Source organism: Prionailurus bengalensis, chromosome D2, assembly GCF_016509475.1.
Source record: "Prionailurus bengalensis isolate Pbe53 chromosome D2, Fcat_Pben_1.1_paternal_pri, whole genome shotgun sequence".
Taxonomy (NCBI): domain Eukaryota; kingdom Metazoa; phylum Chordata; class Mammalia; order Carnivora; family Felidae; genus Prionailurus; species Prionailurus bengalensis.
This window is the reverse complement of record NC_057351.1, coordinates 38851747-38877572: the sequence shown is the minus strand read 5'-3', so window position 1 is coordinate 38877572 and position 25826 is coordinate 38851747. Positions and strand designations below refer to the sequence as shown.

At 58.6% G+C, this 25826-nt stretch overlaps 1 protein-coding gene across 10 annotated transcripts in view; it reads right to left on the bottom strand.

Moving 5' to 3' along the window:
- Positions 1–25826, bottom strand: part of ZMIZ1 (zinc finger MIZ-type containing 1) — a 230427-nt gene that overhangs the window by 20322 nt on the left and 184279 nt on the right. For 9 of the 10 annotated variants that reach the window (XM_043596687.1, XM_043596695.1, XM_043596690.1 and 6 more), the window contains 4 exons: positions 12267–12411; positions 2838–2952; positions 1625–1842; positions 722–920 (listed from right to left, as the gene is read on the bottom strand). In XM_043596687.1, coding sequence (XP_043452622.1) covers positions 722–920; positions 1625–1842; positions 2838–2952; positions 12267–12411 — 677 coding nt within the window. Of the gene's footprint in view, positions 1–721; positions 921–1624; positions 1843–2837; positions 2953–12266; positions 12412–12780; positions 12839–25826 lie in introns of those variants that run through there. The other variant, XM_043596694.1, reaches the window with a different exon arrangement.

Below are 25826 nucleotides of genomic sequence, written 5' to 3'. Positions count from 1 at the left end.
AGATGCAGCCCGAGGGTGTTATGGGGTGGGGGCGCAGTCACTCCAGAGAGCAGGCAGCATTTCCAGGGAGGCAGGCAGGGAACGGGAAGAAGGTGCAGAGGTGGGGAGGGGCGTGGAAGGATGGGGGGGGCGGGATGAGGATGGAGGCAGGAGCCCCTTTCCTGGAAGCCCTGGCCCTGCCCTTGGCCAATGGAGACACACCCTCCATCGGCAGTCTGAGGCAGTCCCAGCTGTGCCCATCCTACGGTCCCCACCTCCTGTCCCCTGTCCTGCACTCATGTGGGGAACCCCCTCGCCTCACATGCCACCCGTCCTGAAGGTCAGGGGAGCAGAACTGGGACCAGGGCTCAACCCCCAGATGGGATGACAAGGAGTATATGGTCTTCAGAGGCCACCACGGGGACAGACTGGTGACAAGACATTTTAGACATGGAGTCCACTCTTTGGCGACCAGCAGCCCAGAGGGCACTGAGGAACCTCCTTCCCCATTCTCAGACACTCACGAGCCACAAACCCACTCGGAACAAACACAAACTCCCCCTCCCCCGCCACACCCACGTCCTGACACACACCTTTCCACGTGCTTCCAAGAAAGCCCAAACACACCCCGACCCATCAGCTTTCCCAGCACCCAGGGCACTGACACCCCAGGCCTGACTCCCCGGGGCTGCCTGCCTTGCTGAGTGGGCCGAGGCTCGACTGGGACTGGCGGGGCCCTTACCGGTCCGTACTGGTTTATATCCTTGTTCTGCGTCTCCTGCAAGGCTGCCACAGTGGCCGTGGCCGTGGCCGTGGCTGTGGCCGCCGCCGCCGCCACTGCAGCTGCCGCGGCAGCAGCCGCCGGCTGAGTGAAGTCAGCGGGCGGCCTGGTGTGCGGAGGGATGCCCATGCCAGCGGGGGCATTAGGACCCCCGGGGTAGCTGCAAGCGAGAAGAAGGGAAGACTTAGATACCGCCTGAATCTACAGATGAACCGCGGTAAGCCCTGGGCTGGGAGGGAGAAGAGGGATCATTCCCAGCCCTCCCGCCCCCAGCTCAGAGATAGGGGAGGTGTTTAGACTCAGAACCCAAAGGGGCGCGGGGCCTCCTGTGGGCTGGCAGCCCCCTTCGTGTCACTTGGTGACCAGCAAGCCGCCCGTGTCGGGTGCCGGGCGGCGCAGACTCTCGCGGCCGCTAGAGGGCCGCGCAGAGGGGTGAAGCCCGAGAGGTGGTCTTGGACAGTACGGGACCGCCGAGGAGGAATGGGCTGCCTCTGCCCGCCCCCCACATCCTTGCAGCATCTTCCTGGGGTTCTGTGCCCCTTCCTCCCTTCCTCTTGACCCTGGTGATTCTTGACCTTATGCATCTCTGCCTCCACAACCGGCAGGGCGGTGACCTGCCTGACCTGCGTGAAGCAGCTCTCCCCCCGCTGCTGGGGCCGCCCTCTCCGTGGGTCCCAGCATATACAGACACCAGGCACAAGGGTCACTCTGAGGCCCAAGCACACGGTCCCATCACCACGGGCCTGACGGCAGCTGCTGTAGTGTCTGACCCACAGATCGGCCTCAAAATGGGGAATGATGTGCCAGGAAGCACGGTGCTGGCATTTAAACTGGAATCTTCCTCCTGGGTGGAAGGCTGCTCACCTGGCCCCGAAGCCCCCGCTGCCGGGGTAGTTGGGCCGGCCGTACATGCTCTGCTGGATGTAGGGCTGAGCGGGCCCGGCCTTGGCCGAGAACTGTTGCTGCTGCCCAGCAAACTGGGGGGAGTTGAGGCCGGGGTTGCTGGTGGTCATGCCCGATGCCATAGGGTTGCCGCCTGGATTCATGGGGTTGTTGGCATTGGCCATAGGGTTCCCGAGGACCTGTGGGCAGAGAGTGGTTGTCACTCAAGCGGTACCCCAGGCGGCATGGGGAGGAAGAAGGAGACATGGGGGGGGGGTTGCGACGGTGAAAGAGGGAGAACAGAGAGAAAGGAGGAGAAAAGTGGAGGCATGAATTGTTCCCAGAGCATATGAATGCTTCGAAGGGGTAATGCAGCCCGGAAGCAGGCAGCACAGAAGAGGAGAGCCTCAGCCTGTGATCGAGTGAGGCAGGGCTGGTCCTGCCCCTGGTGCCAGGTGGAAGGCACTGGACTTCTCAGCCCTCCCCCTGCCAAGGGTCCTGGATGCCCGGAGGGTCGGGTCACACAGAGGCCTTGGGATGCTGCTCCGTGAGGGCGAAGAGAGCCCATCTTCCAGCTCCGGAGGGTGGCGGGATGCTGGCCGAGGGACCCCTGTGCCCCGAGACTGCAGGGAGGCCCAGTGGTGCCCTCCCAGGCGGCAAACAGCCCGGAGCCTTCCGCATGGCCATGGCAGAGGCTGGGCCGGCGGGAGAGGAAGGAGTGGAGGAAAGAGGAAGGGGCGAGAGCAGGAGGCAGGTTTGGCCAGGCGTGTGGGGAGGGGTTTGTCACAAGCTGAAAGCTCACCATTTTGCTAAAATCTAACCCAGGTTACCCAGTGTCAAAGACCCCAGACACTGGGGCCCTGAGGCCAGTAACAGCCAGGAAGTTCTCCCATTTATCCAACCAAAGTAAACGTGGGCTGGGGAAGAACTGGCTCTCCGTCAGATGAGACTCATTCCCCAGGAAGGGCCCCAGACTGGGGACGGTGTGTAGGGGCCAGCTGCCACCTTCCTGAGGCAGGTGTGGAGGGTAGAGGCGTGCCCACAGCTGAGTGTGCCCTGAGAGCCGGTCTTTCCAGCCAGGCAGAGCCCGGGAGAGCCAGGAGGGCTGGCACGGGACGGGGACCCAAAGGCCCCGAGGCTCAGGGGATGGTCCTGCCTAGGAGGGGCCGGGGCTGGGGGCAGGAAAGGCTCTTACCTGGCTCTGGGATGTGTTGGTCACTCCCCAAACCGTGGTGACCACGGAGAGGGAGCCGGGAGGCTGGTTGGTGTTCTGCTGCCAAGGGACAGAGTCATAGGGGAACGACCCATCACTGCAGAGGGAGACAGACGGGGGTTCTCTCAGGGGCCACGTACACAGGAGGGCCCTGCCACTCCACCACGCTCCGCAGCTCCCAGCCCAGCCCAGCCCAGGTGACCCCCGTCTCAGCCAGCTCTAGACCCCCCAGCCCTGACAGGCTGTCCGATGCCGAACAGGTGACATCGCACGGTGACGGACAGTGCCAAGCGACCACCTCTCCCCGCATCGCTGGGGACACCCCCATGGCTGTCTGTCTCACCTTAGGCCACCGAAGTCCACAGGCCTCGCTGCGAGGAAGAAGAGAGAGCCGCAGGCCCAACCTGAGCTCCTCCTCCAACCACGCTCTGACCTGAAGTGGTCCCTCCAGAAAGCTCTGGTTCCCCCACACCCGCTTCCCCTTGGAACTTCCCGGTCCCTTCTCAGAAAAGGCCGGAAGGGCCCCAGTCTTGAATTTCACCTCTTCCCCCTTCCTCCCGACCCTTCAGAGCAGGTTGGCCACACAGCCCTGCGGATCTGGACTTTGGCAGGAGTTTCCTTACGTCAGTCTCCTTCCCGACTCTGCATCACAGGTACAGGCCTGCCTGCCATGCTTCCTCCCCTGCTCCCAACCCCAGTCTCTCCTGCACATCCCTGCCAAGCTAATCTCCCTCCAACCCCCAAGACGCTCTGCGTGATCAAAGACCTTCCTTGGCTCTCAGTGTTTACAAGGCAAAGTCCAAACTCACACACTTCAGAGCGATTTACCCTGTCAGCTCATCAGCGTATCCCGCCTCCCAGCTTGGCTCCCAGCTCTCCTGGAGCAGCCGTACCCACGTCTCCCCAGTCTCGTCGCTAGGCCCAGAAGTACCCACTGTGTTTGGTGACATCTCCTGGGAAGCCCCTAAACACCAGAAGCAAGGACTTAACCTTAGGCCCAACACCCTGCCCTATACACAGTAAGTGCTCAGTAATGGCTTCCTGTTAGTTGCTGCAAAGAGTGACTCCAGGGAGAGGGAGAGGGCTGTTGGGGTTACAGCATCGAGAACATGCCCGAGGCCCAGCCTTTATGAGTGCTGAGCCGGAGCTGTCTCTCCTCTGGAGCCTGTTCCGTTCGGACTCTGGCACCTCTCACCAGGAGAACATCCCAGACACGGCCCCAGAAGGCGCAGAGAAACAGAGCACCCACATCTGCTTTAGTGGCCCCGCACAGCACCCCGACGGGCAGCAGTGAGGCCTGCCGGGCAGCGCTGCTGGGTACCAGGATGGGGGAAGGAGGCCTGGAGGAGGGTGGCGTGGTAGAAAGCGCCTCGTGCCTCTGCTGGGCTCGTGCCTTCGTCACAGGAAGTCGGCAGGAGGCAAAAGCTCTCACTCACTCCTGGAGAGCTTCTACCCCAGCTTAGCAGGCCCTGGGGGTGCTGGGAGCCAGCCCAGAGGTCAGGACTTATAGGAAGGAGCCGCAGTCCTGCATGACAAGCAGCCAGAGAGGAGCCGGGGGTCTGAGTCTCACGCCTGTTTCTTGCCAGGCCGAGCCCTCGGCAGTCAACACAGTCAAGGCACGCGGGGCCCTGCGGGGGCGGTCGGACTGGAGGGCAGGACCACGGCACTGTCTGCCCAGGCTTGCTCTTCCCCGGCCTCACACCCTCTTGCCCGGCCAGCCCCTGGCTTCCTTCCTATCTCTGCTCAGAAATCACCTCACTGGAGTGGCCTGCCCCGACCTCCTGGTCTCAGAGAAATCCTACCGCTCCCTTTTCCTCCTCTCTTGGCTTTTTTTGGGGGGGGCGGGGTACCCTGGATACAAGTCCTGTCCCTCCCTGGCTCAGGGGACAAGCTCCTCCCGCCTGTCTGCACTCAGTCCCCTCCTTTGTAAAACGGGCCTAAGAATGGTACTCCCCCACTCTCCTCTCAAGAGTTTTTAAGCTGTAGGTCATGAAACCCGAGCGGGTCAAGACATCAAACCAGCATGAGGGGAAAAAAGAGGGAACAAAACAGAAAGTAGTTAAGCATGAACACGTGGTCATAATACATATTATTCCCTGAACTTAACATCTTGGTTTTATACACACGTATGAGTGCATCCTGGGTCACAGCCGTTAATACGTGCTTTTTACTCTGGGTCTCAGTCAAGGAAGATTGAGCAACACAGGCCTCGGTCGTGTCAGTCTGATGTGGCTCAGAGAGACGAACGCAGACAAAAAGGCTTTCTCAACTAGAAAGGGACACAGGCTGGAGCATTACTCGTGATTTCCAGGGGCAAACAGCAGGCCAAGAACCTGAAGGGGAGGAAATGTCCTCGGGAACCAGCCCTCCTGCCTGCTCCCTGCTCCTGCCGGGAACATCGTGTCTGCATCATGTTGATGATGGGGGGTGAGGCCGGGATGCACAGGCCAAAGGTGACAGACACCTCAAACTCTGCATCTGGGATGGCCGATGGGGACCTGGGTGCCCAGAGAGCTCGGGAGGGGGCGGGGGGCGCAGCAGCACAGGCAAGTAAGCAACGAGCCTGCTCGTCAGCACAGTTGGGCTAGACCCATCTCTCTGGCACAAGTCACAGAGGGCTGGGGTACCATCTGGTCGCGGGCCTGGCACACCACAGTCTCGAAGGGAGGCCCTGCAGGCGACAGTTTTAAACAACGGAGAGGAGACCCCTAGACACCAGCTGTCCTGTGAGGTTCATTCTAGGTGTGCAGGATTGAACACGGGACTCCCATCAGCTTAACAGAACACAAGGGTGAGTCTGTCTTCTCTCCCCAGTCCGCCTGCCCCACAAGCTGCCATCAACCCTCCAGGCTGATGGCCCATTCTGCCCGAGGTTCGTGTCCTTTGAGCACGCACTCGGCAGGCTTGGGAAGCAAAGCCCTCCGGGAGCCCCTGTAGCCCGGCAGGGCCCCGCCTGAAGTCTGGGCGGGGAGCCGGCAGCTGCTGTCTCACCGCCTCGGGTGGGGAGGCCCCGGCTCACCAGGATACTGCACAGGCCCACAAACAGGCTCCCAACTGCCCTGCAGCTCCGTGGGTGGGCCTTGTGGGCGGAAACCAGCTCCTTCCTGTTTCGTCCCCTCCACCCCAAAGCCGGTGAGAAGCGACTGGAACCATCGTTCCCAAACTGGGCATCCCACCGCCCGGCTGCAAGGTTCACCCCAGAGCCCAGGCACATACCAGGAGCGCACGCATGCGGATGGGGACACGTATGTGTGCGTGCGTGCACATGAGCCCCGCTGACATGCTGCTGTGCACACGCGGGGGAAGAGACAGGCACACGCATGGAGGGGCGGTCTCGGGGACTTGCTCGCCCCCACTCGCACCTGCTGCAGAAGCAGAAGTGGCAGCCGCACCAACACGGCTGTGACTCATCTCCTGGGGAGACGGCTCCTGCTGTCGCAGTGAAGGCTCTCGCCCCCACAGGCCCATGGCAGTCAGCCCTGCCGACGCCTCTGCCCGGACTCAGACACCACCGCCAGGGGGGCTGCCCGGCTCCGGCTCCCTGTGCCCCAGGAGCAAGGACAAGCCAGGTTCCTGGGCCCTTCCAGTGTGGGAGGGGGCCCAGGGTGATGAAGAAGAGGCCTAGAAGGCCTGTGTAGGGCTGTGTAGTTCTGAGACTCTTCCTTCCTCCGGCAAATACTATTTAACCTGCAGATAAGTTCAGCCCAGGTCGGGAACCACTCTCTCCTCTTACCCAGACCTGGTTGCAATTCAAAGGGAGGCCAGGGCCCCTGGAGCTAAGGAATCCTGCCTCCTTCTGTGCGCCCTCAATCCAGCACGGCCTGGTTTCATGCCACAGCTCCCCCCAGCTGCAGTCTAGCCCAGCCAAAACTGCCCTAAGAATCCAATCCACCCAGAGAGACAGCAGTCCCAGAAGCCACTTGGAATCTCAGCAGGGCTCTGCCTGCCAAAAGCTCCCTAATACGGGGACAGGCGCTTTCCCATCTCTGTGCCTCTTCCCGGTCTGGGATGCTGTGTCCTCACCCTGTGGCACAGAGGCTAAGTTTCTAGGCTCTAAACCTAGACTCTTTATAGGGTCAAACCTGGGTTCTGCTACCGACAATTTGTATCAACTTGAACTTAAGTCAGCTCAACTTCCTCATCTGTAAAATGGGACGAACGCTCTCCTAAGATGAAACATACGAATACAAGTTCGGCACAGTGCCTGGCACAGAGTCCCTGCTAAATTGTACATATGCTCTCCTCTCTGTTTCTCCAGCCTGACTGCATGTAGGTAGGCACCCATGTTTACTCGCTGATACAATGATAGTGCTTAGAAGTTCTGCAGAAATGCTATCGATGAGAGGGAGTGTTACCATCATTCCTGTTCGTTTTCTGAGCCTCTGGGGCTTTGCTTCAGTGTCCCTCTGCCTTCCTGTTCCTAGTGAACTCCTACCTATACTTCAAAGCCCAGCCTGGATACTCCCTTTTGTGATTCTCTTAAGCAGAAGCAAGGACGTTTTCCTCTATTCCCTCAGCTCTTTTTGTCACATGAAAGAGCTTTTCACGCTGCAGTTATAGTAGACGATTTACATGTCTGTTTGGCAGCTCCATGGGCACTGACTGATGTTTGCTAAATGTGAGAAAATGAGTAAAGCCCAGCAAGAGGGAGTGATGATTCCTGGCTCCCGGGTACCTCCTGTGGCAGTGTCTACACAGACGTTCATGGAGGGAAGAGGAGGGGAGGGCTGAGTTATTTCTTCCCTTGCATTTCTAACAGCCACTTTATTTGGGAGAAATAACGAATTCCTATTAAGGGTATTGTCAGACCCTAATTAATTTCCCTGATCTGGCTATATTGGTCCCGTCTCCATGCAAGGCTGTAGAGTTACCATTAATGAAACACCAAGCCAGTGAGGAGCTGAAGCTCCCACCCTCTTTAATTTAGGGGGACCATTAACACTGCTCTCTATCATCACGACGACTCGGGCCGCTTCCTTTCCTCCCTGCGGTGAAACATAGAGGGAAATGCGTCGCTAACTGCATATTACAGGGTTTTAAATTTTATCAATAGGAAGGAGGAAAGGAAAAGATCCTGTATCTTAGCAATCTGGAACCGATGGAGCAGGATTTATGGGTCCTTCAATCCCCTTTTCATTTCTTTCTTCTTTCTTTCTTCTTTCTTTCTTTCTTTCTTTCTTTCTCTCTCTTTCTTTGCTTGCTTTTCTTGCTTTCTTGCTTTCTTCCTCACTTTCTCTGTCTTTTTTTAATTTTCTGGGGGCAAGAAGGGCCTGTTACCCTCTGAGCTTTGGGTACGGCTACACAAAAGCAGCTAACAATGAAGGCGGTGAAGGTAGTGTGATGTGACCAAGGAAAGGAGAACACCAGGGGTCAGCTCTGAATGACCCCTTCTTCGTCAGCTGACAAGAATGAGAGCGCCAGAGTCTGCCGGCACCAAGCGGAGGGCGGGGGAATAATGACTGGCCCGTGGGACATCTTGTGTGCCAGGCCCGGCGGCAAGCACGTTCCAAGTCCTGCACTGCTGTTATTCTAGTGCTACAGATGAGGAAACTGAGGCACAGAGAGGTTACAGAGCTGCCCAAAGTTCCCCAGCTGGAAGACGCCAGGGCAGCAGCTCGCCTCCCGCAGCCTGGCTCAGGGCCTGTGCCCCAACCTGCCTCACCGAGGGGAGCACCGGGGCCGCACCCAGGCACCTCTCTTCTGGGGGGGGGGGCCGCAAACCTCTCTCCTGGAAGAAGGGCAGCACCCCTTGATTCCGGAGTGTTCCCCAGCTCTAGCGGGCTCTGGCTGTAATTAAACGAAGAGTGTAAACAAGATGTATTAGGCTTTTAATTACTTTTGCAGCACTGATTTGCATATGGACAATGTGCTAATCACAAATGGCTTTTTTAACCACTCATGAGCAAGAAGAAGGCAGAAACGTCTGCCGGCAACAAGTCCGGGCCGCTGCGGGGACTGTGAAGGGGTCCAGCTGCAGGACCGTGGGCCCGAGGCCCCGTGCCGCCCTGGGCTGGCCTCTCCCGGCCCTTCTTCTCCCGCCCGAAGCTCTGCACATCCCTGTAAAGTGGAGAGCACACACCTACCTACAGCTCGCTCATCAGGACCAGACTCCAAGACGGCCCATTGACTGCTCCACGGACCACAAAGCCCTCCCCAAACGTGCGGGCACTCGACATTCCTCCTGACACTGTCACCCTCAGCAACTGCCACGGGGCTGCCGTCGGCTGGCCCTTTCTGATGCCTGGGGCCTGCGTGGCAATGACTGCCACCGTGTGCCTATCGGCTCGAGGGGTCACGGGCCCCAACTCCCAGCCTGGTGCCGTGGCACCAACCTCCATGTAACCTTTCCTCTAAATGTCCACGACGGGGCGCCTGGCTGGCTCAGTCGGTCAAGCGTCTGCCTTCAGCTCAGGTCATGATCTCACGGTTCGTGGGTCTGAGTTCTACGTCAGGCTCTGCGCTGACAGCTCGGAGCCTGGAGCCCGCTTTGGGTTCTGTGTCTCCTTCTCTCTCTGCCCCTCTCCCACGTCAAAAATAAACAGACATTAAAACAAAAATGTAAATGGCTGTGACCATGCGACAGTCACACAGTTCCCCAGAGAGAGCCTGGGGCTTCAGGCTTCCAAGCCTCCCTCACCCTTTTATTTACTTGTCCTCAGAGCCTACAGACAAGGACCCCTGAGTTTTCAAACAGCCACACATCTCAAACACCAAATCCTGGACATCACAGGGTCCTCAAGCTCACCTGGGTTAGGGTCTCCTTAATTATAAGGCAAGAAGGGCTTCTGTCCCCACGTCACTCAATACACTTGTGGAGGAGGGTGGTCAGAAAAGTTTCCTTTCTGTGAAAATACTTGACTTTCTCTTCAACTTTCTTTCCTTCTGGTTTGGGAAATTACATGAGGACTTAAAAGGTGATGCCCCTCATGGGAATTTCCCAGGAAATTCATGAAGCTACGAGTAGAGACCAACCAGACTCGAATCACTGGCTCACAATGTGATCTCGGCCTCAGCCCTGCGTCTGCAGGGATGTGGACCGGTCCTTGTTCAACTGATGACACTTCTTTCTGGTCTCAGCTGCCCTGCTACAGAATGGGGAATAGGGCAAGGTCTGGATCAGGGTTGGGTGAACAACCAGACAGCACCTCACTGATCTTGAATGGCCAGCAGCAGAGGGAAGGGCAGAGCACTGTGTGTGGTTCAATGTGGTGTGTTCATGGGCAAGTCACTGTCCTGCTCTGGGCCCACTTTCCCTTCTAGTCCTGACGTTCAGGGTGGGAGGTGTCGTCCAGAATGTGCTACGTTAAGGAGGCCACATTCCACGGAAGCAGCTGGTCATCCATCACTTCTCCCTGAAACCTTCCAGGGCACAGGGCTCTCCATTCTCTATCATTCCGTGAGCACATACAGAGAGCTGAACCAGTGGTGGTACAGGTGGCAGGGCACTGGGTACCAGCCAGTGGCTCTTCGGCCCACTGAGGGAAAGCCAGTTCAAACTCCTAGAAGGCACCTGCCCAGCTCTCAGATCACACCCTTGAAGACCAAGGCCCATGTCGTCTGGGCAGCCTCTTGACAGCCATTTTCCTCCTTTGGAACCCCAAGGCCAGGCCGACCTGTCACCGAACCCTAACCCTGCCTGGATCTGGCAGTTCCCAAGTTGCCCCACTGGTCTTACTTCCCCAACTAGCGAGATGTAGCCCCTGGCGCACAGACATCCCTCATCTGGTGAACTCCAGGACGGGACATTCTCATGCCGGCAGCTCAGCTCAGCAACAGCCTGGCAAAGGCCTGGCCGGGGTCCAGATCCATGGCGCCCCGTGGCCCGAACGGTCATGGCCAAGCAGGTCTGAGGCAGGCCTCTAAGCGGGGCTGCAGGGCCCTGGCCCAATTGGAGGGGGACAGGCTGGAAGGACAGGACGTGTGGGGCAACAAGAGGCAGGATGAGTCTGGCGGGGCAGAGTGGGAACAGACTAAAAGAAGGGTAAATGCGAGCTGGGTAGTTTAGGCTGCATTCAGCCCCAGCTAGTGCACAGCGGCTGGCAGCCGCTCAGACGGACAAGACCTGTGGCTTTTTGCTGAGCCAGGGTGAGGGGAGGAAGGCGGCCAGAGGTGGGTTTTGTCTCTCTAGAGCGGTGCTTCTTAGCCACAGGTGATACCCTCACCCCCAAGACTGTGTGAAGGTACTTTAGCACCGTGGGGGCGGGAGAGGGGGCAGTAGAAGAACCGAGTGGGCAGGGACCGCGATATTAAATGCCCTGCAAAGTCCCGCACCATGAAAAAAATGCCCTGGCCCAAATGCCAACACGGTACCACCCACCAGGAAACACGCACAGAAGGGGGGCTGTCCTGAGTCTGAGTGGTCACAGGTCGGGCTGAGGGTGCGGTGACGCAGTGGTGACGGGCTTGCCGTCCTATAAAGTGCTTCTGGCAGAAGCAGAGAACCATGTGTTGGGGCCGTCCTGTCTGGGCAGGGTGCTGGACCTAAGGAGCTCCCCTGTGGCTCTGAGAATCAACAGTCTCCAATTCAATTTGTGGAGTGTGGCCAGTGCCTGCGTCTGTGGCAGCACCTCAACGGTGTGAGCCAGGTCTCCCGCGGGGTGCTCTGGGCCGCGGGTGCCTCGGTCGGGCTGGGTCACGAACGGGAGCCTAGCTCTGACTGCAAATGCACCTCACCCCGAAATGCGCTCGTTGGCGGGACCCGCAGAGGAAAAGCAGACAGCATGGCGGGTCTGTTGCTCAGCCGGTAGAGCACTGGGCGAGAGCGTGCCCAGTTCGGCAAGGGACCTGCGGAATACTTAGCCACAGAACTTGCTGGGCCTGAGCCCACGCTCCTTCTGAGGCCGGTGCAGGGCGGACCGGCCAGTTCCTCAGTGCCTGATGGCCTCCGCCACGCCGTTCCCACCTGTGTCCCTGCGCTTCTGGTGGCCCCACCCCTGTGCTAGCAGCCCAGCCTCACTCGGTTCCTGCGTGGTCGGCCTGGGCTGGCTCTGGTCCCATCCATCTGCCGGTGGGACCATCAGCTCTGTGACGTTCTCGAGCCCCTTCTGGGCCCCGGGTGTCTCCGGGTTTGCCCAACACCTCGCTCAGGAAAAGGGGGAAGACCCTGGGCTCAGGATGGGTACCTTTCAGCCCAGAGTCTAGAACCTCAAGAAGAGACGGCCCTCCACTGAAGGGACAAAGCAGTCAGGCTGGGTAAGACCAGCGCTTGCAGCCTCCGTTGTCACGCTGGAGAAACGGCGCTCACCCACACGGATTTAAAGAACAGCGGCATTTGAGAAAACAGGGAATATCCTCACGGCTGCTCAGAGGCCCCCACCCCAGTCCTGCCACCTGAGGGGCTCTTCCAAGGGCACGTCGGGGCCTGAGGGCTGGCTGCCCAGAGCCCACCCCTGGAAGCACGTGCCCACTCACCTGTGCGACAGAGTGGGTTTCATGGAGCTCATGGAGTTGAGGGGAGGCTGCATGGGGAGTTTCCCGGGGGCGTCGCTCTGGCGGCTCTTCTGATGTCGGAGAAGCAGCAGGCGGCCGAGCTCCTCGCACCAGGAGGACAGCAGGGCTACGAGGAAGGACAGGATGGTCAGCGGGCCCCGCGGCCACCTCCTCCTGCCACGCCCACACCCCCGTCGCGGGCCCACACTGGGTGCTCCCACCTTCGTGTGACACTGGGAGAGCCACTAAGCCTCCTCACCTGTACAGTGGGACTAACACCCCGAAGGAAGGGCTAAAAGGCTCCTGATGCTGGAGGAGGGCAGCAGAGGGGGCACATTTCAACGGCTACCTCTTTGAGAAGGACAAGCCCAGAGGCGGCAAAGAGGAGAGACCGGACATGATGGAGGGGATGTCAGGGGTCACACCCCCGAAGCAAGGGAGGGAGCCAGGCACAGACCCTGTATGGCGTGAGCTTAGGAAGGGCCTGCCGGCCCACCCCCAGACTTCTCAGCGAAGCCTCTGGACAAGCAGCCCGACATGGCTTCTCCCAGGCGGGGCAAACTTCACAAGGCATCCAGAGCCTTCCTGGAGCCTAGTGAGGATCCCAGGAGTGCCTGCAGGGTCCTCCCCGGAAGAACTCCCCGCAGAAGTGCCCATCCTTCCAGTCAGCCCAGCGGCTGGCCCCTGTGTGCTGGGCACCCACGCTTTGGAGAACGAAGGATTTCCAGGGCAGAGGGCGGCCCACGGGTGGGGGCTAAGCTAGAGCGTGTGAGGGGGCAGCAAGGGCAGAAGCACAGGAGGACCCTCCATGCCCAGGCTTAGAGACATTAAACACCGAGAGAAAAGCAGCCGAAGTTAACGGGGTGCTGGGGAATCATCTTCCACCGGCCTGAGGTAACCACCAGGGGCCAAAAGCAGCTTAGGCTCAGTCTGTCTGGCCAGGCCTTCCGAAGAGCATGAGGGAGTCCGGAAGGCCGGGCTGTCACCCCCTTGCCGTGTGAACCCACGGAGCTCGGAGACCCTCTCTGGGCCTCCGTTTGCTTGCAGAGGAAGAGGGATAACGACTCCTGCCCTGCCTTCCTCCCAGGGCTGTGGTGAGGGGTAGGCGGGAAAACTGCTGAGACGATTGCGTGGGAGCAAAAAGGGGTGACCACACCCTGGCCTCCTCCTGCCATGAGTACTTCAGCCGGACTGGTCTGTCTGATGGCTACGGAAGTAGTCAGCCTTCGGAACCAGGACGGCTCAGCTCAGCCACTTGGCTGGGTGCAGAGCCCGCTCCCTCATTTCCAGGCTCTGCCATCGAGATGCTGTACAACATGCTTCCACGCCCTTCTGTTCAAACCCGCCCTGCATGATCCAGAATGCCAGCTGTTATCTCCATTCTACAGATGAGCAGACTGAGCTCAGGCGGGTGAAGTCCCTCGCTCACAGTAACCACGCCTAGACGGGCAGAGGCACAGATGGTGTGTCCCCTGCCCCACACCCCAGTGGGGAAGCCCAAGCCTGAACCAAAATGTGGGGGAGCGGATAAAACCCTTCAGGAGGCAGACACCAAGTGGCTGTGGTCTCCAGCCCCGCCAGTTCAGCGAGGAACCCCTCAGGCCACGCGCAAATCATGCCCGTTTGCCACATTCAGCTGGCACTGGGGGAAAAAAAAAAAACAAAACCTTGAGGCACAAAGCCCTGCCTGGAGGGGTTGCACAGGGCTGTCACTTCAAACTGCCCAGACCCTGGGGAGAGAGCCCCATTAGCCCGAAACCCCAAAAGGCAGGGCCAGGGACCCCCTGAAGTCATGTCACACTCTGCCCCTTCTCATGCCCCGCGTAAGCTTGATCAGTAGTGGGGGCCTAGGGGTTCTTTCCCGCTCCTCCCCAGGCGGGCAGGGGCCAGGGGCCAGCCACTAGGACCAGCTGGAGAACCCTGCCCATGCCGTCCTGCTGAGGCTGCCCGGGAGCAAGGTCCACCGGTTACCAGGGACCTGCTGGGGGCTCAAGGACAAGAGAAGGGCAGCGGTTCTTGCAGGGAACGGGGCAGGGTGGTGACGGGCCCTCCCGGCTTGCTGGGTTTGTCTGCTCTGCTGGTGCAGGGCCCGAAGACATCCGGTCAAGGAGGAAAGTGTGGGCTGAAAAGCAGCCTGTGCCCTCGGCCAGGAGAGCACCTGTTTCTGCCTCCAGGAGGGGCTGCTGGGGGGGGGGGGGCAGCTAGATCTTAAGAGATATGTCCTGGCCCTCTTTGTGAGGCTCATCTTGCCACCACCTGCACAGGGAGGCCCCTACCCTGGCGTGTGTCTGCCCAGAACCAGGGCAAAGCGCCCCTAAAGCGGGCATTCAGCACACATCTGCCGCAGCTGGAGGGGGAGGCAGCCTATTCAGAGAGGTTGGAACAAACAGAAATGAATTTCCAGATTGCTCCATTCTTCTCCTAAGCCCCTAGTTACTGCTTCTTGTGTGTGTGTGTGGTGGGGGGGAGGGGGCGGGCACTGGGCATCTGGAAACTCATTTGCACGCCAAGCACGAGGCCTGCCGGATCGCAGCGACGGAGGGACTGCTCGGCTGCCAGCACAAAGGATGGCCACAGATGGTGCTGCCCGCTGCCCGTGGCCGCGCCTCCCAGCCCTCACCCTTCCCGGGGGGCACCACGCCACGCAGGAGCTCTCCTGCAATGTCACGGGCCACCCCCCTGCTTGCTCAAGGACAGCCCTTGTCTTGTGGAGTGGTTTTCCGTTACGGGAATAAAAGGGAGCCGGTGGCATAGCAGAGCCTGGCTGTGAAGAGTCTGGAACGCTGTGAGCAGATGTGACATGTGCATTAGGCAGTCACGGTATCACACAGATGCCAGGACAGCCACGTTCCTACAATCAGGAGGCAAAGGGCAGGGAGCGAGGGAGGCAGCACCCTTCACCCCCTCGGCCTGAGCAGCCGGTGAGCACAGAGGCCACACTGGCAGACACATGGTGGCGGCTGCACGGGCACAGTGCGTGCTCTCTCATGGTGCAAGCCAACGCAAGCTGTTCTGGGGCAAATGCCGGTTCATGACGACGTGTGGGAATGTGCAGCCAAAAAGGGAGTCTGGGCACCGTCAGAAACCCTGGAGGACTGACGGACAGAGGCAGGTAGGGGGTCACACAGGGACAGAGAGACAGCCCAGCAGGGTGGGGTGTGTCTGGATGTGCACTGCCTGTGTGCGTGCATCTGGGCCAAGCTGAGTGCGTGTGCTCTGATGGGCCAGCCCCGCCTGCACGTCTCTCTGGCTCTGTGTCTCTGCTCTGGGCACTCTCTGTGGTGGGAAAGGAAAAGGGACCACTGAGCACAGGCTCTGGGACTCGGGAGGGATGCCAGGCACGAAGAGTCCCCGGATGGGGTGGGAGGGACCGGAAGGTGTGGTGCAGAGTGCATGAGGGTGCCCGCAATGGGAAGAGTTTCGGGAAGGGATACCAGCCTTCCACATCTCAGGGGCCCCTCGTACTGTGTAGACAGCCACCGCGGCCAGCCCTCTGGCCGGTCCTGGGAGGACCACTCACCCGGACAGTCTGGGTTCCACCCCTTAGAGCTACATGACCTTGGGCAAATCATACGAGCTCTCTGGGCCTCAGTTTCTTTACCTGTTAAGTAGGCATTAACGGCAATGCTCACTCCTTGGAGGGCTGTTGTGACATGTAAATGACACTAACCCCTACAAAGTGCTGAAAACAGTGTCTGGTTTAATAAGCATGGAGGCCCAGAAGGCACCGTGTGTGGTCTCTGGAGAGCAGGTGAGGGTCTGCAGATGCTCCCTGTTCCCACTGGCAGGAAAGCGCCTTGCGAATGGGAGGAGGCCATCCCAGCCCCCTCTAGGAGGTGTCAAGGCAGCCCCAATGGGCACCAGTGCCCCCGCTGCCCCAAGAGAGGGCAGGGACAATGGTAGGCAGGCCACGGGAAGTGGGGGCTAGGTGCCCTGGCCCTGTAGTCCCACAGGTGACAGTACTTGGCTCATGTCCTGCCACCGTGAGATTTCACACAGGCTGCTTCGTGGCTTGGAGACCCAGTTTCCCGATCTGTGAAATGGGCTTAACGGGGGCCGCCTGCCTCAGAGAATGGATGTGAGCTATGATTAGTGTTGCCAACCAACTACAGGGCTGTCCGAACAGAAGCCAGAAAGGGAAGGAGGGTGGGCAAGGGAACAAAGGAACCCTGTAACCCACAGTAGTCCCAGAAGAGCAGCCCCCTGCATCCCACACCCACCACATAGCCCTGGGGGAGCTGGTGAGGCACTGACTTTGGAACCAGTCCACGAAACCTGATCCCAGCTCAGTCTCTACCACCTACGTGACACCTCGAGCAAGTTGCCTAATCTTCCTGTGCCTCAGTTTTCCCATCTGTAAAATGGGGTGGTGGTATTCTACTCCCCACCTCATAAGGGTAGTTGTAAGGATGAGCTGAGTTACCATCAGGCCCTAGTAGGTACTATCCACGTGTTTGCGACGATGACAATGGGCATCACTGACCCACTGGTAGATGAGTGACCAACAGGATGGGGGCCTCGGTGTCTCCGGCCACTTGGGGCCATACAACAGAGTCAAATGAACCGAAGAGGAATGCGGTTCCAGAAGTGCACAGGGGCTGGGGTGGCTGCAGGGCATCTGTAAGTCCCAGGCCCTGGAGCAGATGATGCCCAGCTGGCTGCAGGCTCTGTGGAGTGGCCCCTTCCTCCTGCCTCCCTCCTGAGCCGCTGAGGTGGGTGCCAAGGGGCAAAGTGAGGACAATATCATGTGCCCTGCTCCGCCGGAGACACAGGATGCAAAAATCAAGTCCTCCCTTAGAGGCGGCTCTGCCTTTGCTTCAGCCACTGGAAAGGTGCCTTTAGCCCTGAAAGGGAGGAATTTGGGCTTCCCTGGGATCCACCACGGGACCCCTAGCCCAACAGCAGCCATCTGAGGGGTTCCCTGGGGTCCAGAGCAACCCAACACCCAGACTCGGACACCTCACCTGGCCCTATCTTAGGCCCTAGTCTTCAGTAGCGAAGTTCCTGATGGCCACACCACGGGGGAAGCAGCAGCCCTGAGGGTCAGTGGACAGGAGAGGGGACTCCAGCCAGGGGATGACGTGACAGCTGAGTTCTCGGTCCCACTGCCTGCACTCGTCCCTCTGCAACTTACCCAGGGAGCCACAGGGACACCGGATTCCCACTCCAGACCTGCCATGGACCTAAACTAGGGCCATCTGCCACAGCATGTGTCTCACAGTCGATGTCATATTGTGCTGTGATTAGTGGTAGGACTTCCTTCCTAGTGGGACATAAATATTGGTGTGCATGACAATGGGGGGCACGTTCTATTACTGGGATGCGGTAGTTGTGTCTAGGGACCCCTGTGCCGGAAGATGCTATGGCTAAAGCAGCATGCACTCTTCTGAAAGAGAAATGAAAATGAACTCCAGGTCTGAGCATCAGGAGGACACAGGATGCACATCTAGGAGGGTAGGGTGGGAAAATGGCCGACATTTGCTCCCCAAGATCTTCCTGGCTATTCCGGAACCCTGCAGCCACCACAGGGTGCTTGAGGGACAAGCAAAAGGAAACCAGATACAAAAGTGAGGGCAGGTCGGGAGTGGCGCCCAGGGCATGTTAGTCCTGGCTTGTCTCAGATGTGTCCTCCTTGGGGGCAGTGACAGGACCTGCATGTCTCTGTACCTGAGGCTGCTGGCAGAGGGGACACGCAGGAGGGGCTGGCCAGATGGACTAGTGGGACGGGCTGGTCTCACCAGAGAGATGGCGGGGTGGGGGTGGGAAGACGCTGAGCGGCAGGATTTGGGAATTGCCTGGGTTCCAGGTGTGGGGAGGGGGGTGTGGGTGAAGCTGCATTCTCCAGACAAGCCCAGCAGCCAGCAGACAATGAGCCGGTGCGGGTGGAGGAGAGGCAGAGGCTGGGGTCGGGGAGTTAGAGCATCAAAGGGGTGATCGAGCTCACCCGGGCACAGGAGAAGGGCTGCCTGCCCCTTGCCAGGCTGCACTCCAGCTTGAAAAGCAGCCAGGCACCAGAGGCAGCCAAGTGGCCACAGGAAACAAGGCATTTGTTCTTTATGGAGGCGAGCAGGGGACGTTCAGACAGTGAGAGGCCTGGGCTGCTCATTCTGGGGAAGGTGTGCAGACTGGAAGGGATGGGAGCAGCCATGGGTGGGGAGGGGGGCATCAGGGTATAGAGACCTGGATGTAAGGGCCAAGCCAGACAATTATCAAATGCACTGCAGCCTGGGGAAGCTACATGCAAAATGAAACAAAGGCATATTAAGTATCAAAGAGCATCTTAGCGACTAAAAGGCTGCTGGAGAACAGAGGAACTCTGGGTGTATATGAGTGTGTGTGTGTGTGTGTGTGTGTGTGTGTGTGTGTGTATGTGTGTGTGTGTTTGAGAGAGAGGAACAGAGAGAGAGAGACAGAAGGGGGGAGGGAGGAGGAAAGGGAAGAAGGGAGAAAGGAGGGGCTTCTGAGACCCAGGCTTAGGGCAGGACTCAGAGGTGCCCAGGAGGCTGTGGCCACCCCCTGGGGAAGGGGGTGAGGAAGATCCTTGCAGGACGAGGCACAAAGATCCCTTGGGAGCATGCCAGTGGCGTTCACTGCTCAACGAGGAATATTAAGGACCCACTCTCAAATGTTTCCGTGCCATCAGGACCGTGCCATTAGGACCCTCTGAAGTGGCAGCAGGAGCGGGAAAGTCTGGCCTGGGCAGCTGGAGGGCCCTGCCTGGTGAGTTGGGAGCAAGTATGGGCCTCCACGCTGGGCTCCTCCCAGCTCCCCACCCCGCATCTGAGGTCCTGTTCCCCGATCCACCCAAATTCCCCGGGAGCACCTTAAGCCACCTCAGGGAGACATCCTGCCTCTGCCCCCCACAGAGACCAGTGTAGCCTGATCATCTCTGCAGTGTGTCCCCTTTGCTTCTTGCCTCTTGCAATCACCTTCTGCAGGCCTTGTCCCTTCGCCCCTGAATTACGACAAGCCCGGCCCATCATTTATCTCCGTCTCCAAACCTGCCTCCTGCCAACCCACACTATGCAAGGCGGCCAGAGGAATTTTTCCACAAATGTATTCTGATCACCTCTCTCCAGTCTGTGTCCCCGGAGGCTGTACGCTGCTTGGTAGGGATGGGAGATGTTCAATGGATGTGGAAATGAGTCAGAGAGAGCCGGGCTATCCGGGGGAAGGTGCGCTTTTGTGTTGTCACAGCAACCCACGGGCCATGATGGGAGCCGAGGGGTTCGCTTCTGCAACCCTGACACCCAGCACGGCCCTTGGCACAGGCCATGGACCAACACAACCAATGCACTGAAGAGAATCACAGCTGATAACCTAATACAGGCAAGGCGGGAGGGACGGACACACTGCACTTGCTGCATCCGAGAGCCAGACAATCGGGGTCAACCTGTGACCGGTGCCCTGTGGCTTTTCAACCTGTCAGCAGCTCCCCATTCCCCAGGGGCTGGGACCTGGCCTCAGGAACTTCAGCCCCAAAAGGAATCCTATCTGGACGGGTCTAGAGATTGGCGTTGTCATCAAATAACACCTGTAACTGAGTCAATTGACACCTGTTTTGTGACACGCACACCCACTGGCGGGCCACGCCAAAATAGAGAAGGAAAGGTAAGCAGATTACAGAAACAACCTCAGTTCCTATACCTTGGGAGGCTGGCTGCCTCCCTGGGTTCTCTCTGCTCTTGGGTTGACACTGGTGTTCATGTGGACAGTGGCCATCTCACAGGGGATCCCAGAGCACCTCGCCCAGGGCTCCCTGGCCATGCTCTTTCCCCCTCCAGCCTCCAGGCCACGCCTTCCCAGCTTCTGACCTTCCTTTCACCCCCCACCCATGGGGCCTTGGGACCACTGCCCAGGGAAGCTTGGGAGTAAGAGACCACGGGGACTTCTGCCTGCGTCCGGAGACCAGGATCCCACTCTCCAGAGCCGAGCAGGGAAAAAGAGTAATGAGGGGCCAAGAGGCGAGGAGGTCAGGCGGGGACTGGTCTCTCCCTGTCATCTATAAAGTAGGAAGACAAGAAGAGGAACCTCTGTTCACAGGCCTGGTGTGAGGAGTCCCAGGATGAAGGAAGGGCCCAAGCTCTAAACCACACGTAAGAAATGGCAAGTCTTTGCTGTAAAACGCTGACTACCTCCTGCCTCCAGAAGGCAGAGTGGTGGAGAACACACGCTGGAGCCAGTCAGCTCGGGTTCAAATCCCAGCTCAGCCACTTGGCAGCTGTGTGACCTGGGGTGAGTTACTTAGCCTCTCTGTGCTTTGGTCTTCCCTTTAGTAAAATGGAGATAGTAAATATTACCTACCCCCTAAGCTGTCGGGAGGATTAAACCAGCTAATGTACATCAAATGCTAGTACAGTGCCTGGCATATACAAAGGACTATAGGCAAATGAACCGTTTGTGTTGTTACTGAGCACGTGGCTCCTTTAAGGAGAGAGAGGCTGCCCTGTGTCCCCATCTACATGCTGTTGCTCAAATAAAACACAATTTCTTTCACTCATCTGTAAGAGCGTCACAAAAATGCTTATATATCACGGGCCCGAGTTTGTAGCACCTCTTTCATGCTGGGTGCTCCCTGGGCAGGCAGCGCTGTCCCCTAGTTCCCAGCTACGCCCGTTTTCCCTGCCAGACTCTCTGAAGCGGGCAAGACGATAGGCCCCCCCACATATCTGAGCCCAGAAGCTGCTCACTTCCAGCCCTGCTCTCGGGCCATGCGGTGCAGGTGGCCAGTTTGGGCAGTTTCCTTCCCCGAGAGCGCCTGGGAGTGGGGACTGACTTTGCAGCCCCCCTCTCTAACCGGGCTGACAGAGCAGCTGACAAAGGGCCTCTCCTCTGGCCCCACACGAGGGGTGGTTAGCTGGGAGGCCCGGGCAGACCCTCAGCCCCTCCTCAGTCCACATGTCTCTGCGTATCTAGCAGGAATGGGATGAGCGACAGGAGCCAAGGGCAGGATTCCTGCTCTGACCCATGACCCCCAAGCTGTCCGTGGAATTGTTCTTCTGCCTGTCCTCCTCTGTGGGCCCACTTCTGTCGGGTCCCCTGGAGATGGAAAAAGGGCCCCTCCCTGCCAGTTCTCCAAGGTCATCTCCTCCCAGAAAACAGCACAGGATGCGCATGACCACAGACAGGCAGAGCCGGGGTCAGTGGCTGCTTGGGCTCAGGAGACCCAGCGTCAGCCCTAATGTGGCCACTGACCCAGTGGGCCGGCCTGGGGTCTATGTGCATGCCTCTGAAATGGGGTGACGTCGCCCCAGCATGGACAGGGAGGGTCTGATGGGATCATGAGCGTGCAGAGGCAGCCTTTTGCTCGCCTGCCCGGCGCCCCCTGCCTCACTGAGCCTCACAAACCCCCAGCGGGGGCGGCCAAGGATGAGGCGGTCCGTATTTTAGGAAGCAGAAACGGAGGCCCAAGAGCAGGTGATTCAAACACAATAGCGACCCGGGGGCTGGTCCAGGATGGCTTCTCTTTCATCTTCCTGAGTCTGTGGTGTCACAGATCTGAGAACAGGCACGTCCCCAGGAGGCAGCTCTGTGCCTCCTGCCCACCTCTCATCCCATGAGTTGGCGCCATCCCAGCTTCTTGTCCCACAGTCTGCACCAACTTCCTGTGTGACCTCTGGCAACTTTCTCCTGTCTCAGGGCCATATGTGAGAGGGGGGTAGGTGCTGTGCTCTCTGAGGTCTGTGGCTCCACGAATCAGCCCCGGTCTCATAAGGGGGTCACATCTCTCAGGGCTGAGGGCAGCCTCCACCCTTCTTAATCCTGCAGGTGCTGTGGGATTGTGGGATGAGCTACGTGTCCTCATGTCTGGCCTGGACGCTTCCCTCCCCGGGTTGTAGAAGGAAAGGGCTCCAGAGATCTCACCTTGCCCAGGTACCCCATTTAATAAATCCAGGAGCCCAGAGCAGGGAGTGGGAGTGCTGAGGTCTGAGAGCAGGACCCGGGGGTAATGGGGGTTGGGGAGGGGGTAGGACTTCCCTCTGGTTACAGAAAACATCGTTCCTGGGGGGTTGTGGGCTGGACTTTGGTTGGCCCTGACAGCTGACCCCTGGACCATAAAACAAGAGGTACTTTCCTTGTGAGAAAATCTTACTCTCCTGCAAAAACAGCTGTATCACTGGACTACCACCACTGGCAGGAGCACGCTGTCCTCAGTTTCAACTGCTGGTTTTTCTAGATCAATCCCACACTCTGCTCCCTGCTCTGTCACCTGCCATCACTGTGGGGGTAGGAAAGTCAAGACAAGGAGGAATCATCTGCTGGCCCTCTGGCCGCCAGTGACCCTGCCCCTCTCCTTGTCTGCCTGCCCTTTGTATCTGCGCACACACTCAGGCCCCACACGTGGGGAGGACGGACCAGGCTGGCGGTGTGGCTGGCCCCGGATGAGCACGGAGGCTCCTGGCCTGCCTTGCCCGGCCCTACCTGCATTCTTGTGCTCAGCATCCTGCCATCTTGGGTCCTTGCGTGGCCAGAGAGGGCCTCTGGGCTGTGTCCTTCCTCCCAGAAGGCTCTACACATGCTCCCACCCCTCTCCCCTTGGGTTGTCTAGGTTGGCAGGAGCTAGGAGGCTCAAGGCATGTGAACTCACCCTGGGAACTGAACTCCAGGGGACCTCAGAGCCTGAGCTGTAGGGATGATTCCCAACCCAAACCGGTTTGGCTGTCCTTCATCCTGCTGGGCAGGTCCTCAGACCCCAGAGGAGATGTCAGACAGGTTGAGCCTGTCCGTGGGCCTTAGGAAAATCCCAGCCTGGAAAATTCCCTGCCTTCTTCACTCCACCACCTAGAGCCTTCCAGGATAACTGGTTCAAGTTGAAAAGACAACCGAAACAAGCTCAAGGGACCATTTTCATCAGAAAGAGAATGCCCCCTTTTCCTTAGTGGTGCCCCTCGGTCCTGCCAGCCTGCGGGATGGGCCTGGGCAGAGGCCATGGGCCAAACTGCTGCTGTCGCTAAGACCAGCTGGCAGGGAGCCATCACTGTGTCCTGTGCCCCTGCGAGGGGCATGTGAGCTGGCTGTGGACCCTCATAAGCTACCTGGTCGTGGAGTGGCCACAGCCCCCATCATAGAGATGAAGGGCAGGCACAGAGAAGCTGGGGAACCTGGCTCAGGGCACACCTGAGCATGTGACAGGCTAGGACCAAGGCAGGAGTTTCTCCTCTTACCCCAGGGACATCTGCTGCTAATAGGGTAAGGGTAGGGGTCTAGACCACCTCAGCTGAAAGTTATACAGCATTAATAGCAAAGCAAGCATGCTGGGGAGGGGATGACCCCAGACACCCCACAACAGACCGAAGCCAGGTGGCCTCTGTGCATCTGTCCCCCCCCCATTCTGGGGGGACATGGGTTCCAAAAGGACAGGTCCTTTGGCTACTCAAGGATTGACCAGAATATCCACTGGGAGGAGGGTCCTGAGAGTCAAGAAGTCTCCCTAGCTCCATTTTGCTCCAAGGTGCCACCCAAGCAAGATGGAGGAGAGCTCTCCCCATACTGTTGGCCCTGGCATGGCATGCCCACTGGGTCTGCAAGACCAGACCTGGGCCACATGGGCACACAGTGTGCCCCCAGGAGCCATGGAAGCTGTATGCCCCTCATTCCAGCAGGTGCCACCCGGAGAGCCGGGTTCTGTCCTGTATGTATAGTTTCTCCTGGGGCCTGAACACTCACTCTCAGGTAATGGGGGGGCGGGGGCAGTGACAGGAATCCGGTTCTTCCCTGGGTAGCTGACTTTGCTGAGGCTTTCTAGCTCAGTACTTGGCAGTGGGTCTATGTCCTCCTTCCTCCCGCCCCTAGCATAAGGAGAGGTCAGAGTGGAGCCAGGCCCTTCCCAGGCTCGACCAGAAGCCAAGTCTAACCATCATGCTTGTCCATCTTCAAGGAAGGCAAGGGGGCCGTGAGTCTGGGGGGTGGGGGTGAGAGGCCTGGCTGTGCACTCCCATCATTAGCTCTGGCCCCGGTGGCCAAACCCAGGCTCTTGGCCCTCGTGGGAGCTGGAGCCGACAGCAAACCCCAAGACCCTCAAATGGAGGTTCCCTTTCACCTAGCCTAGGCTCACGAAGCCAGAGAAGACCGTCCTGGGGTCTCGAGACCAGGCCTTGGGAAAGGTGCCGATCCCAGGGTGCCTTTGTTTCTATGAAGGAACCACCTGGAAAGCATCCCGGCCCCAGAGTGACTGAGGGTGTGTGTGCCATGGGGACAAGGACAAGAGAGAGACTTGGGGCGGGTGGCGCTTTGCCTGGTGATCCAGGTACTTGACTACTGAGAATTGACTTTAGGTCACTCACTGCTCTTTGAGAAGAGCAAGTTGAGAAAAGACCCGCTGGCCAGAGCCCCAGCTCTTTTGCCTCCAAGTATTTGGACCACCCCTAATCCTTCTCCGCCTCCCCTGGCTCAGGGACCTCCTTAACCGGCAACAGTCTCAGGTTCACGGTACAAAGGCTTGGGCGGCACAACAAGTGGGTTAAGGGTGGGGACAGAATTCCTGCTCTGGTGCCAGGCACTCTGCAAATCAGGCCCGTGTTTTAGCTCGGAGGCAGGTGACCTGGCCCCACGCTGTGGGAGATGACAGCCTTCCAGTGCGTTCTCGACCCAAAACCGTGTTGCAGGGTTCTTTTCTCTTATCCACGCACCCGGCAAGAGCAGCCCACCGCCCGCACATTTCATGTTTCTGCCTTGGCTTTCTAGCGGATCGCTTCTTTCCTGAGAAGCCCTGAGTGTGGATATTTGATGGGACCCCGGTAGCCACCCATGGCTGGCTGTTGCCACGTCTCCAGGTGCCTAGCGGGGGTTGGCAGTGGGTAACCTGGCTGCCTGAAACACCAGAACGGTCCCACTGTGCTTCCCTAAACTTCCCGGTTTAGTTCCGGGGCTTCCGGACTAGCAGTTTAGCACTGCTTCCCGGTGCATTTTGGCGACTATCTCATATTGTCGACTTGTTTTAGTTATGGATAGGTGGACACCACTCGAAGAAAAGATGACTTAGAGACTGAATTTATAGAACACGGGGGAGGGGCGGTGGGCAGGAAATGGGAGAGGAGTTTTCTCTTTGCAGAAGCTCCTTTATGAGATGAAATGATTCTCTGCGAGGTTTCTTTAAATATCCAGCTGCCTTGTTGCAATGAAAATAATCATTTATAAGAATTCCATTGACATACAGTACTTCCTGGCTGCACCTGTTTCTTAGAGAGTAACACATCTGGGTGACGTCTGCGTGAATCGGTGTCCTGGATGGTGAGGTCCCGGGGCAGGACCAAACCACCTGGGTCTCCAGGCCAGGGGGGTTCCAATTTTGCCTGTGCATCAGAATCATCTGGAAGGCTTGTTGAAACACAGAGTGCCGGCCCCCAGTGGGGTGTCTGATCTAGCGGGGGTGGGAAGGAACCCAAGAATTTGCACCTCTAGCCAGTTCCGAGGCGATGCTGATGCTGCTGGCCTGAGAACCCCGCTTTGGAGAACCACTGCTCTGGACCAAGGGGGGAGCTCAATTGCCATTTGCTGCGTGATTGGAGAAAGGAGGAAAAATTCCTCCCTTTCCCTCTTTGG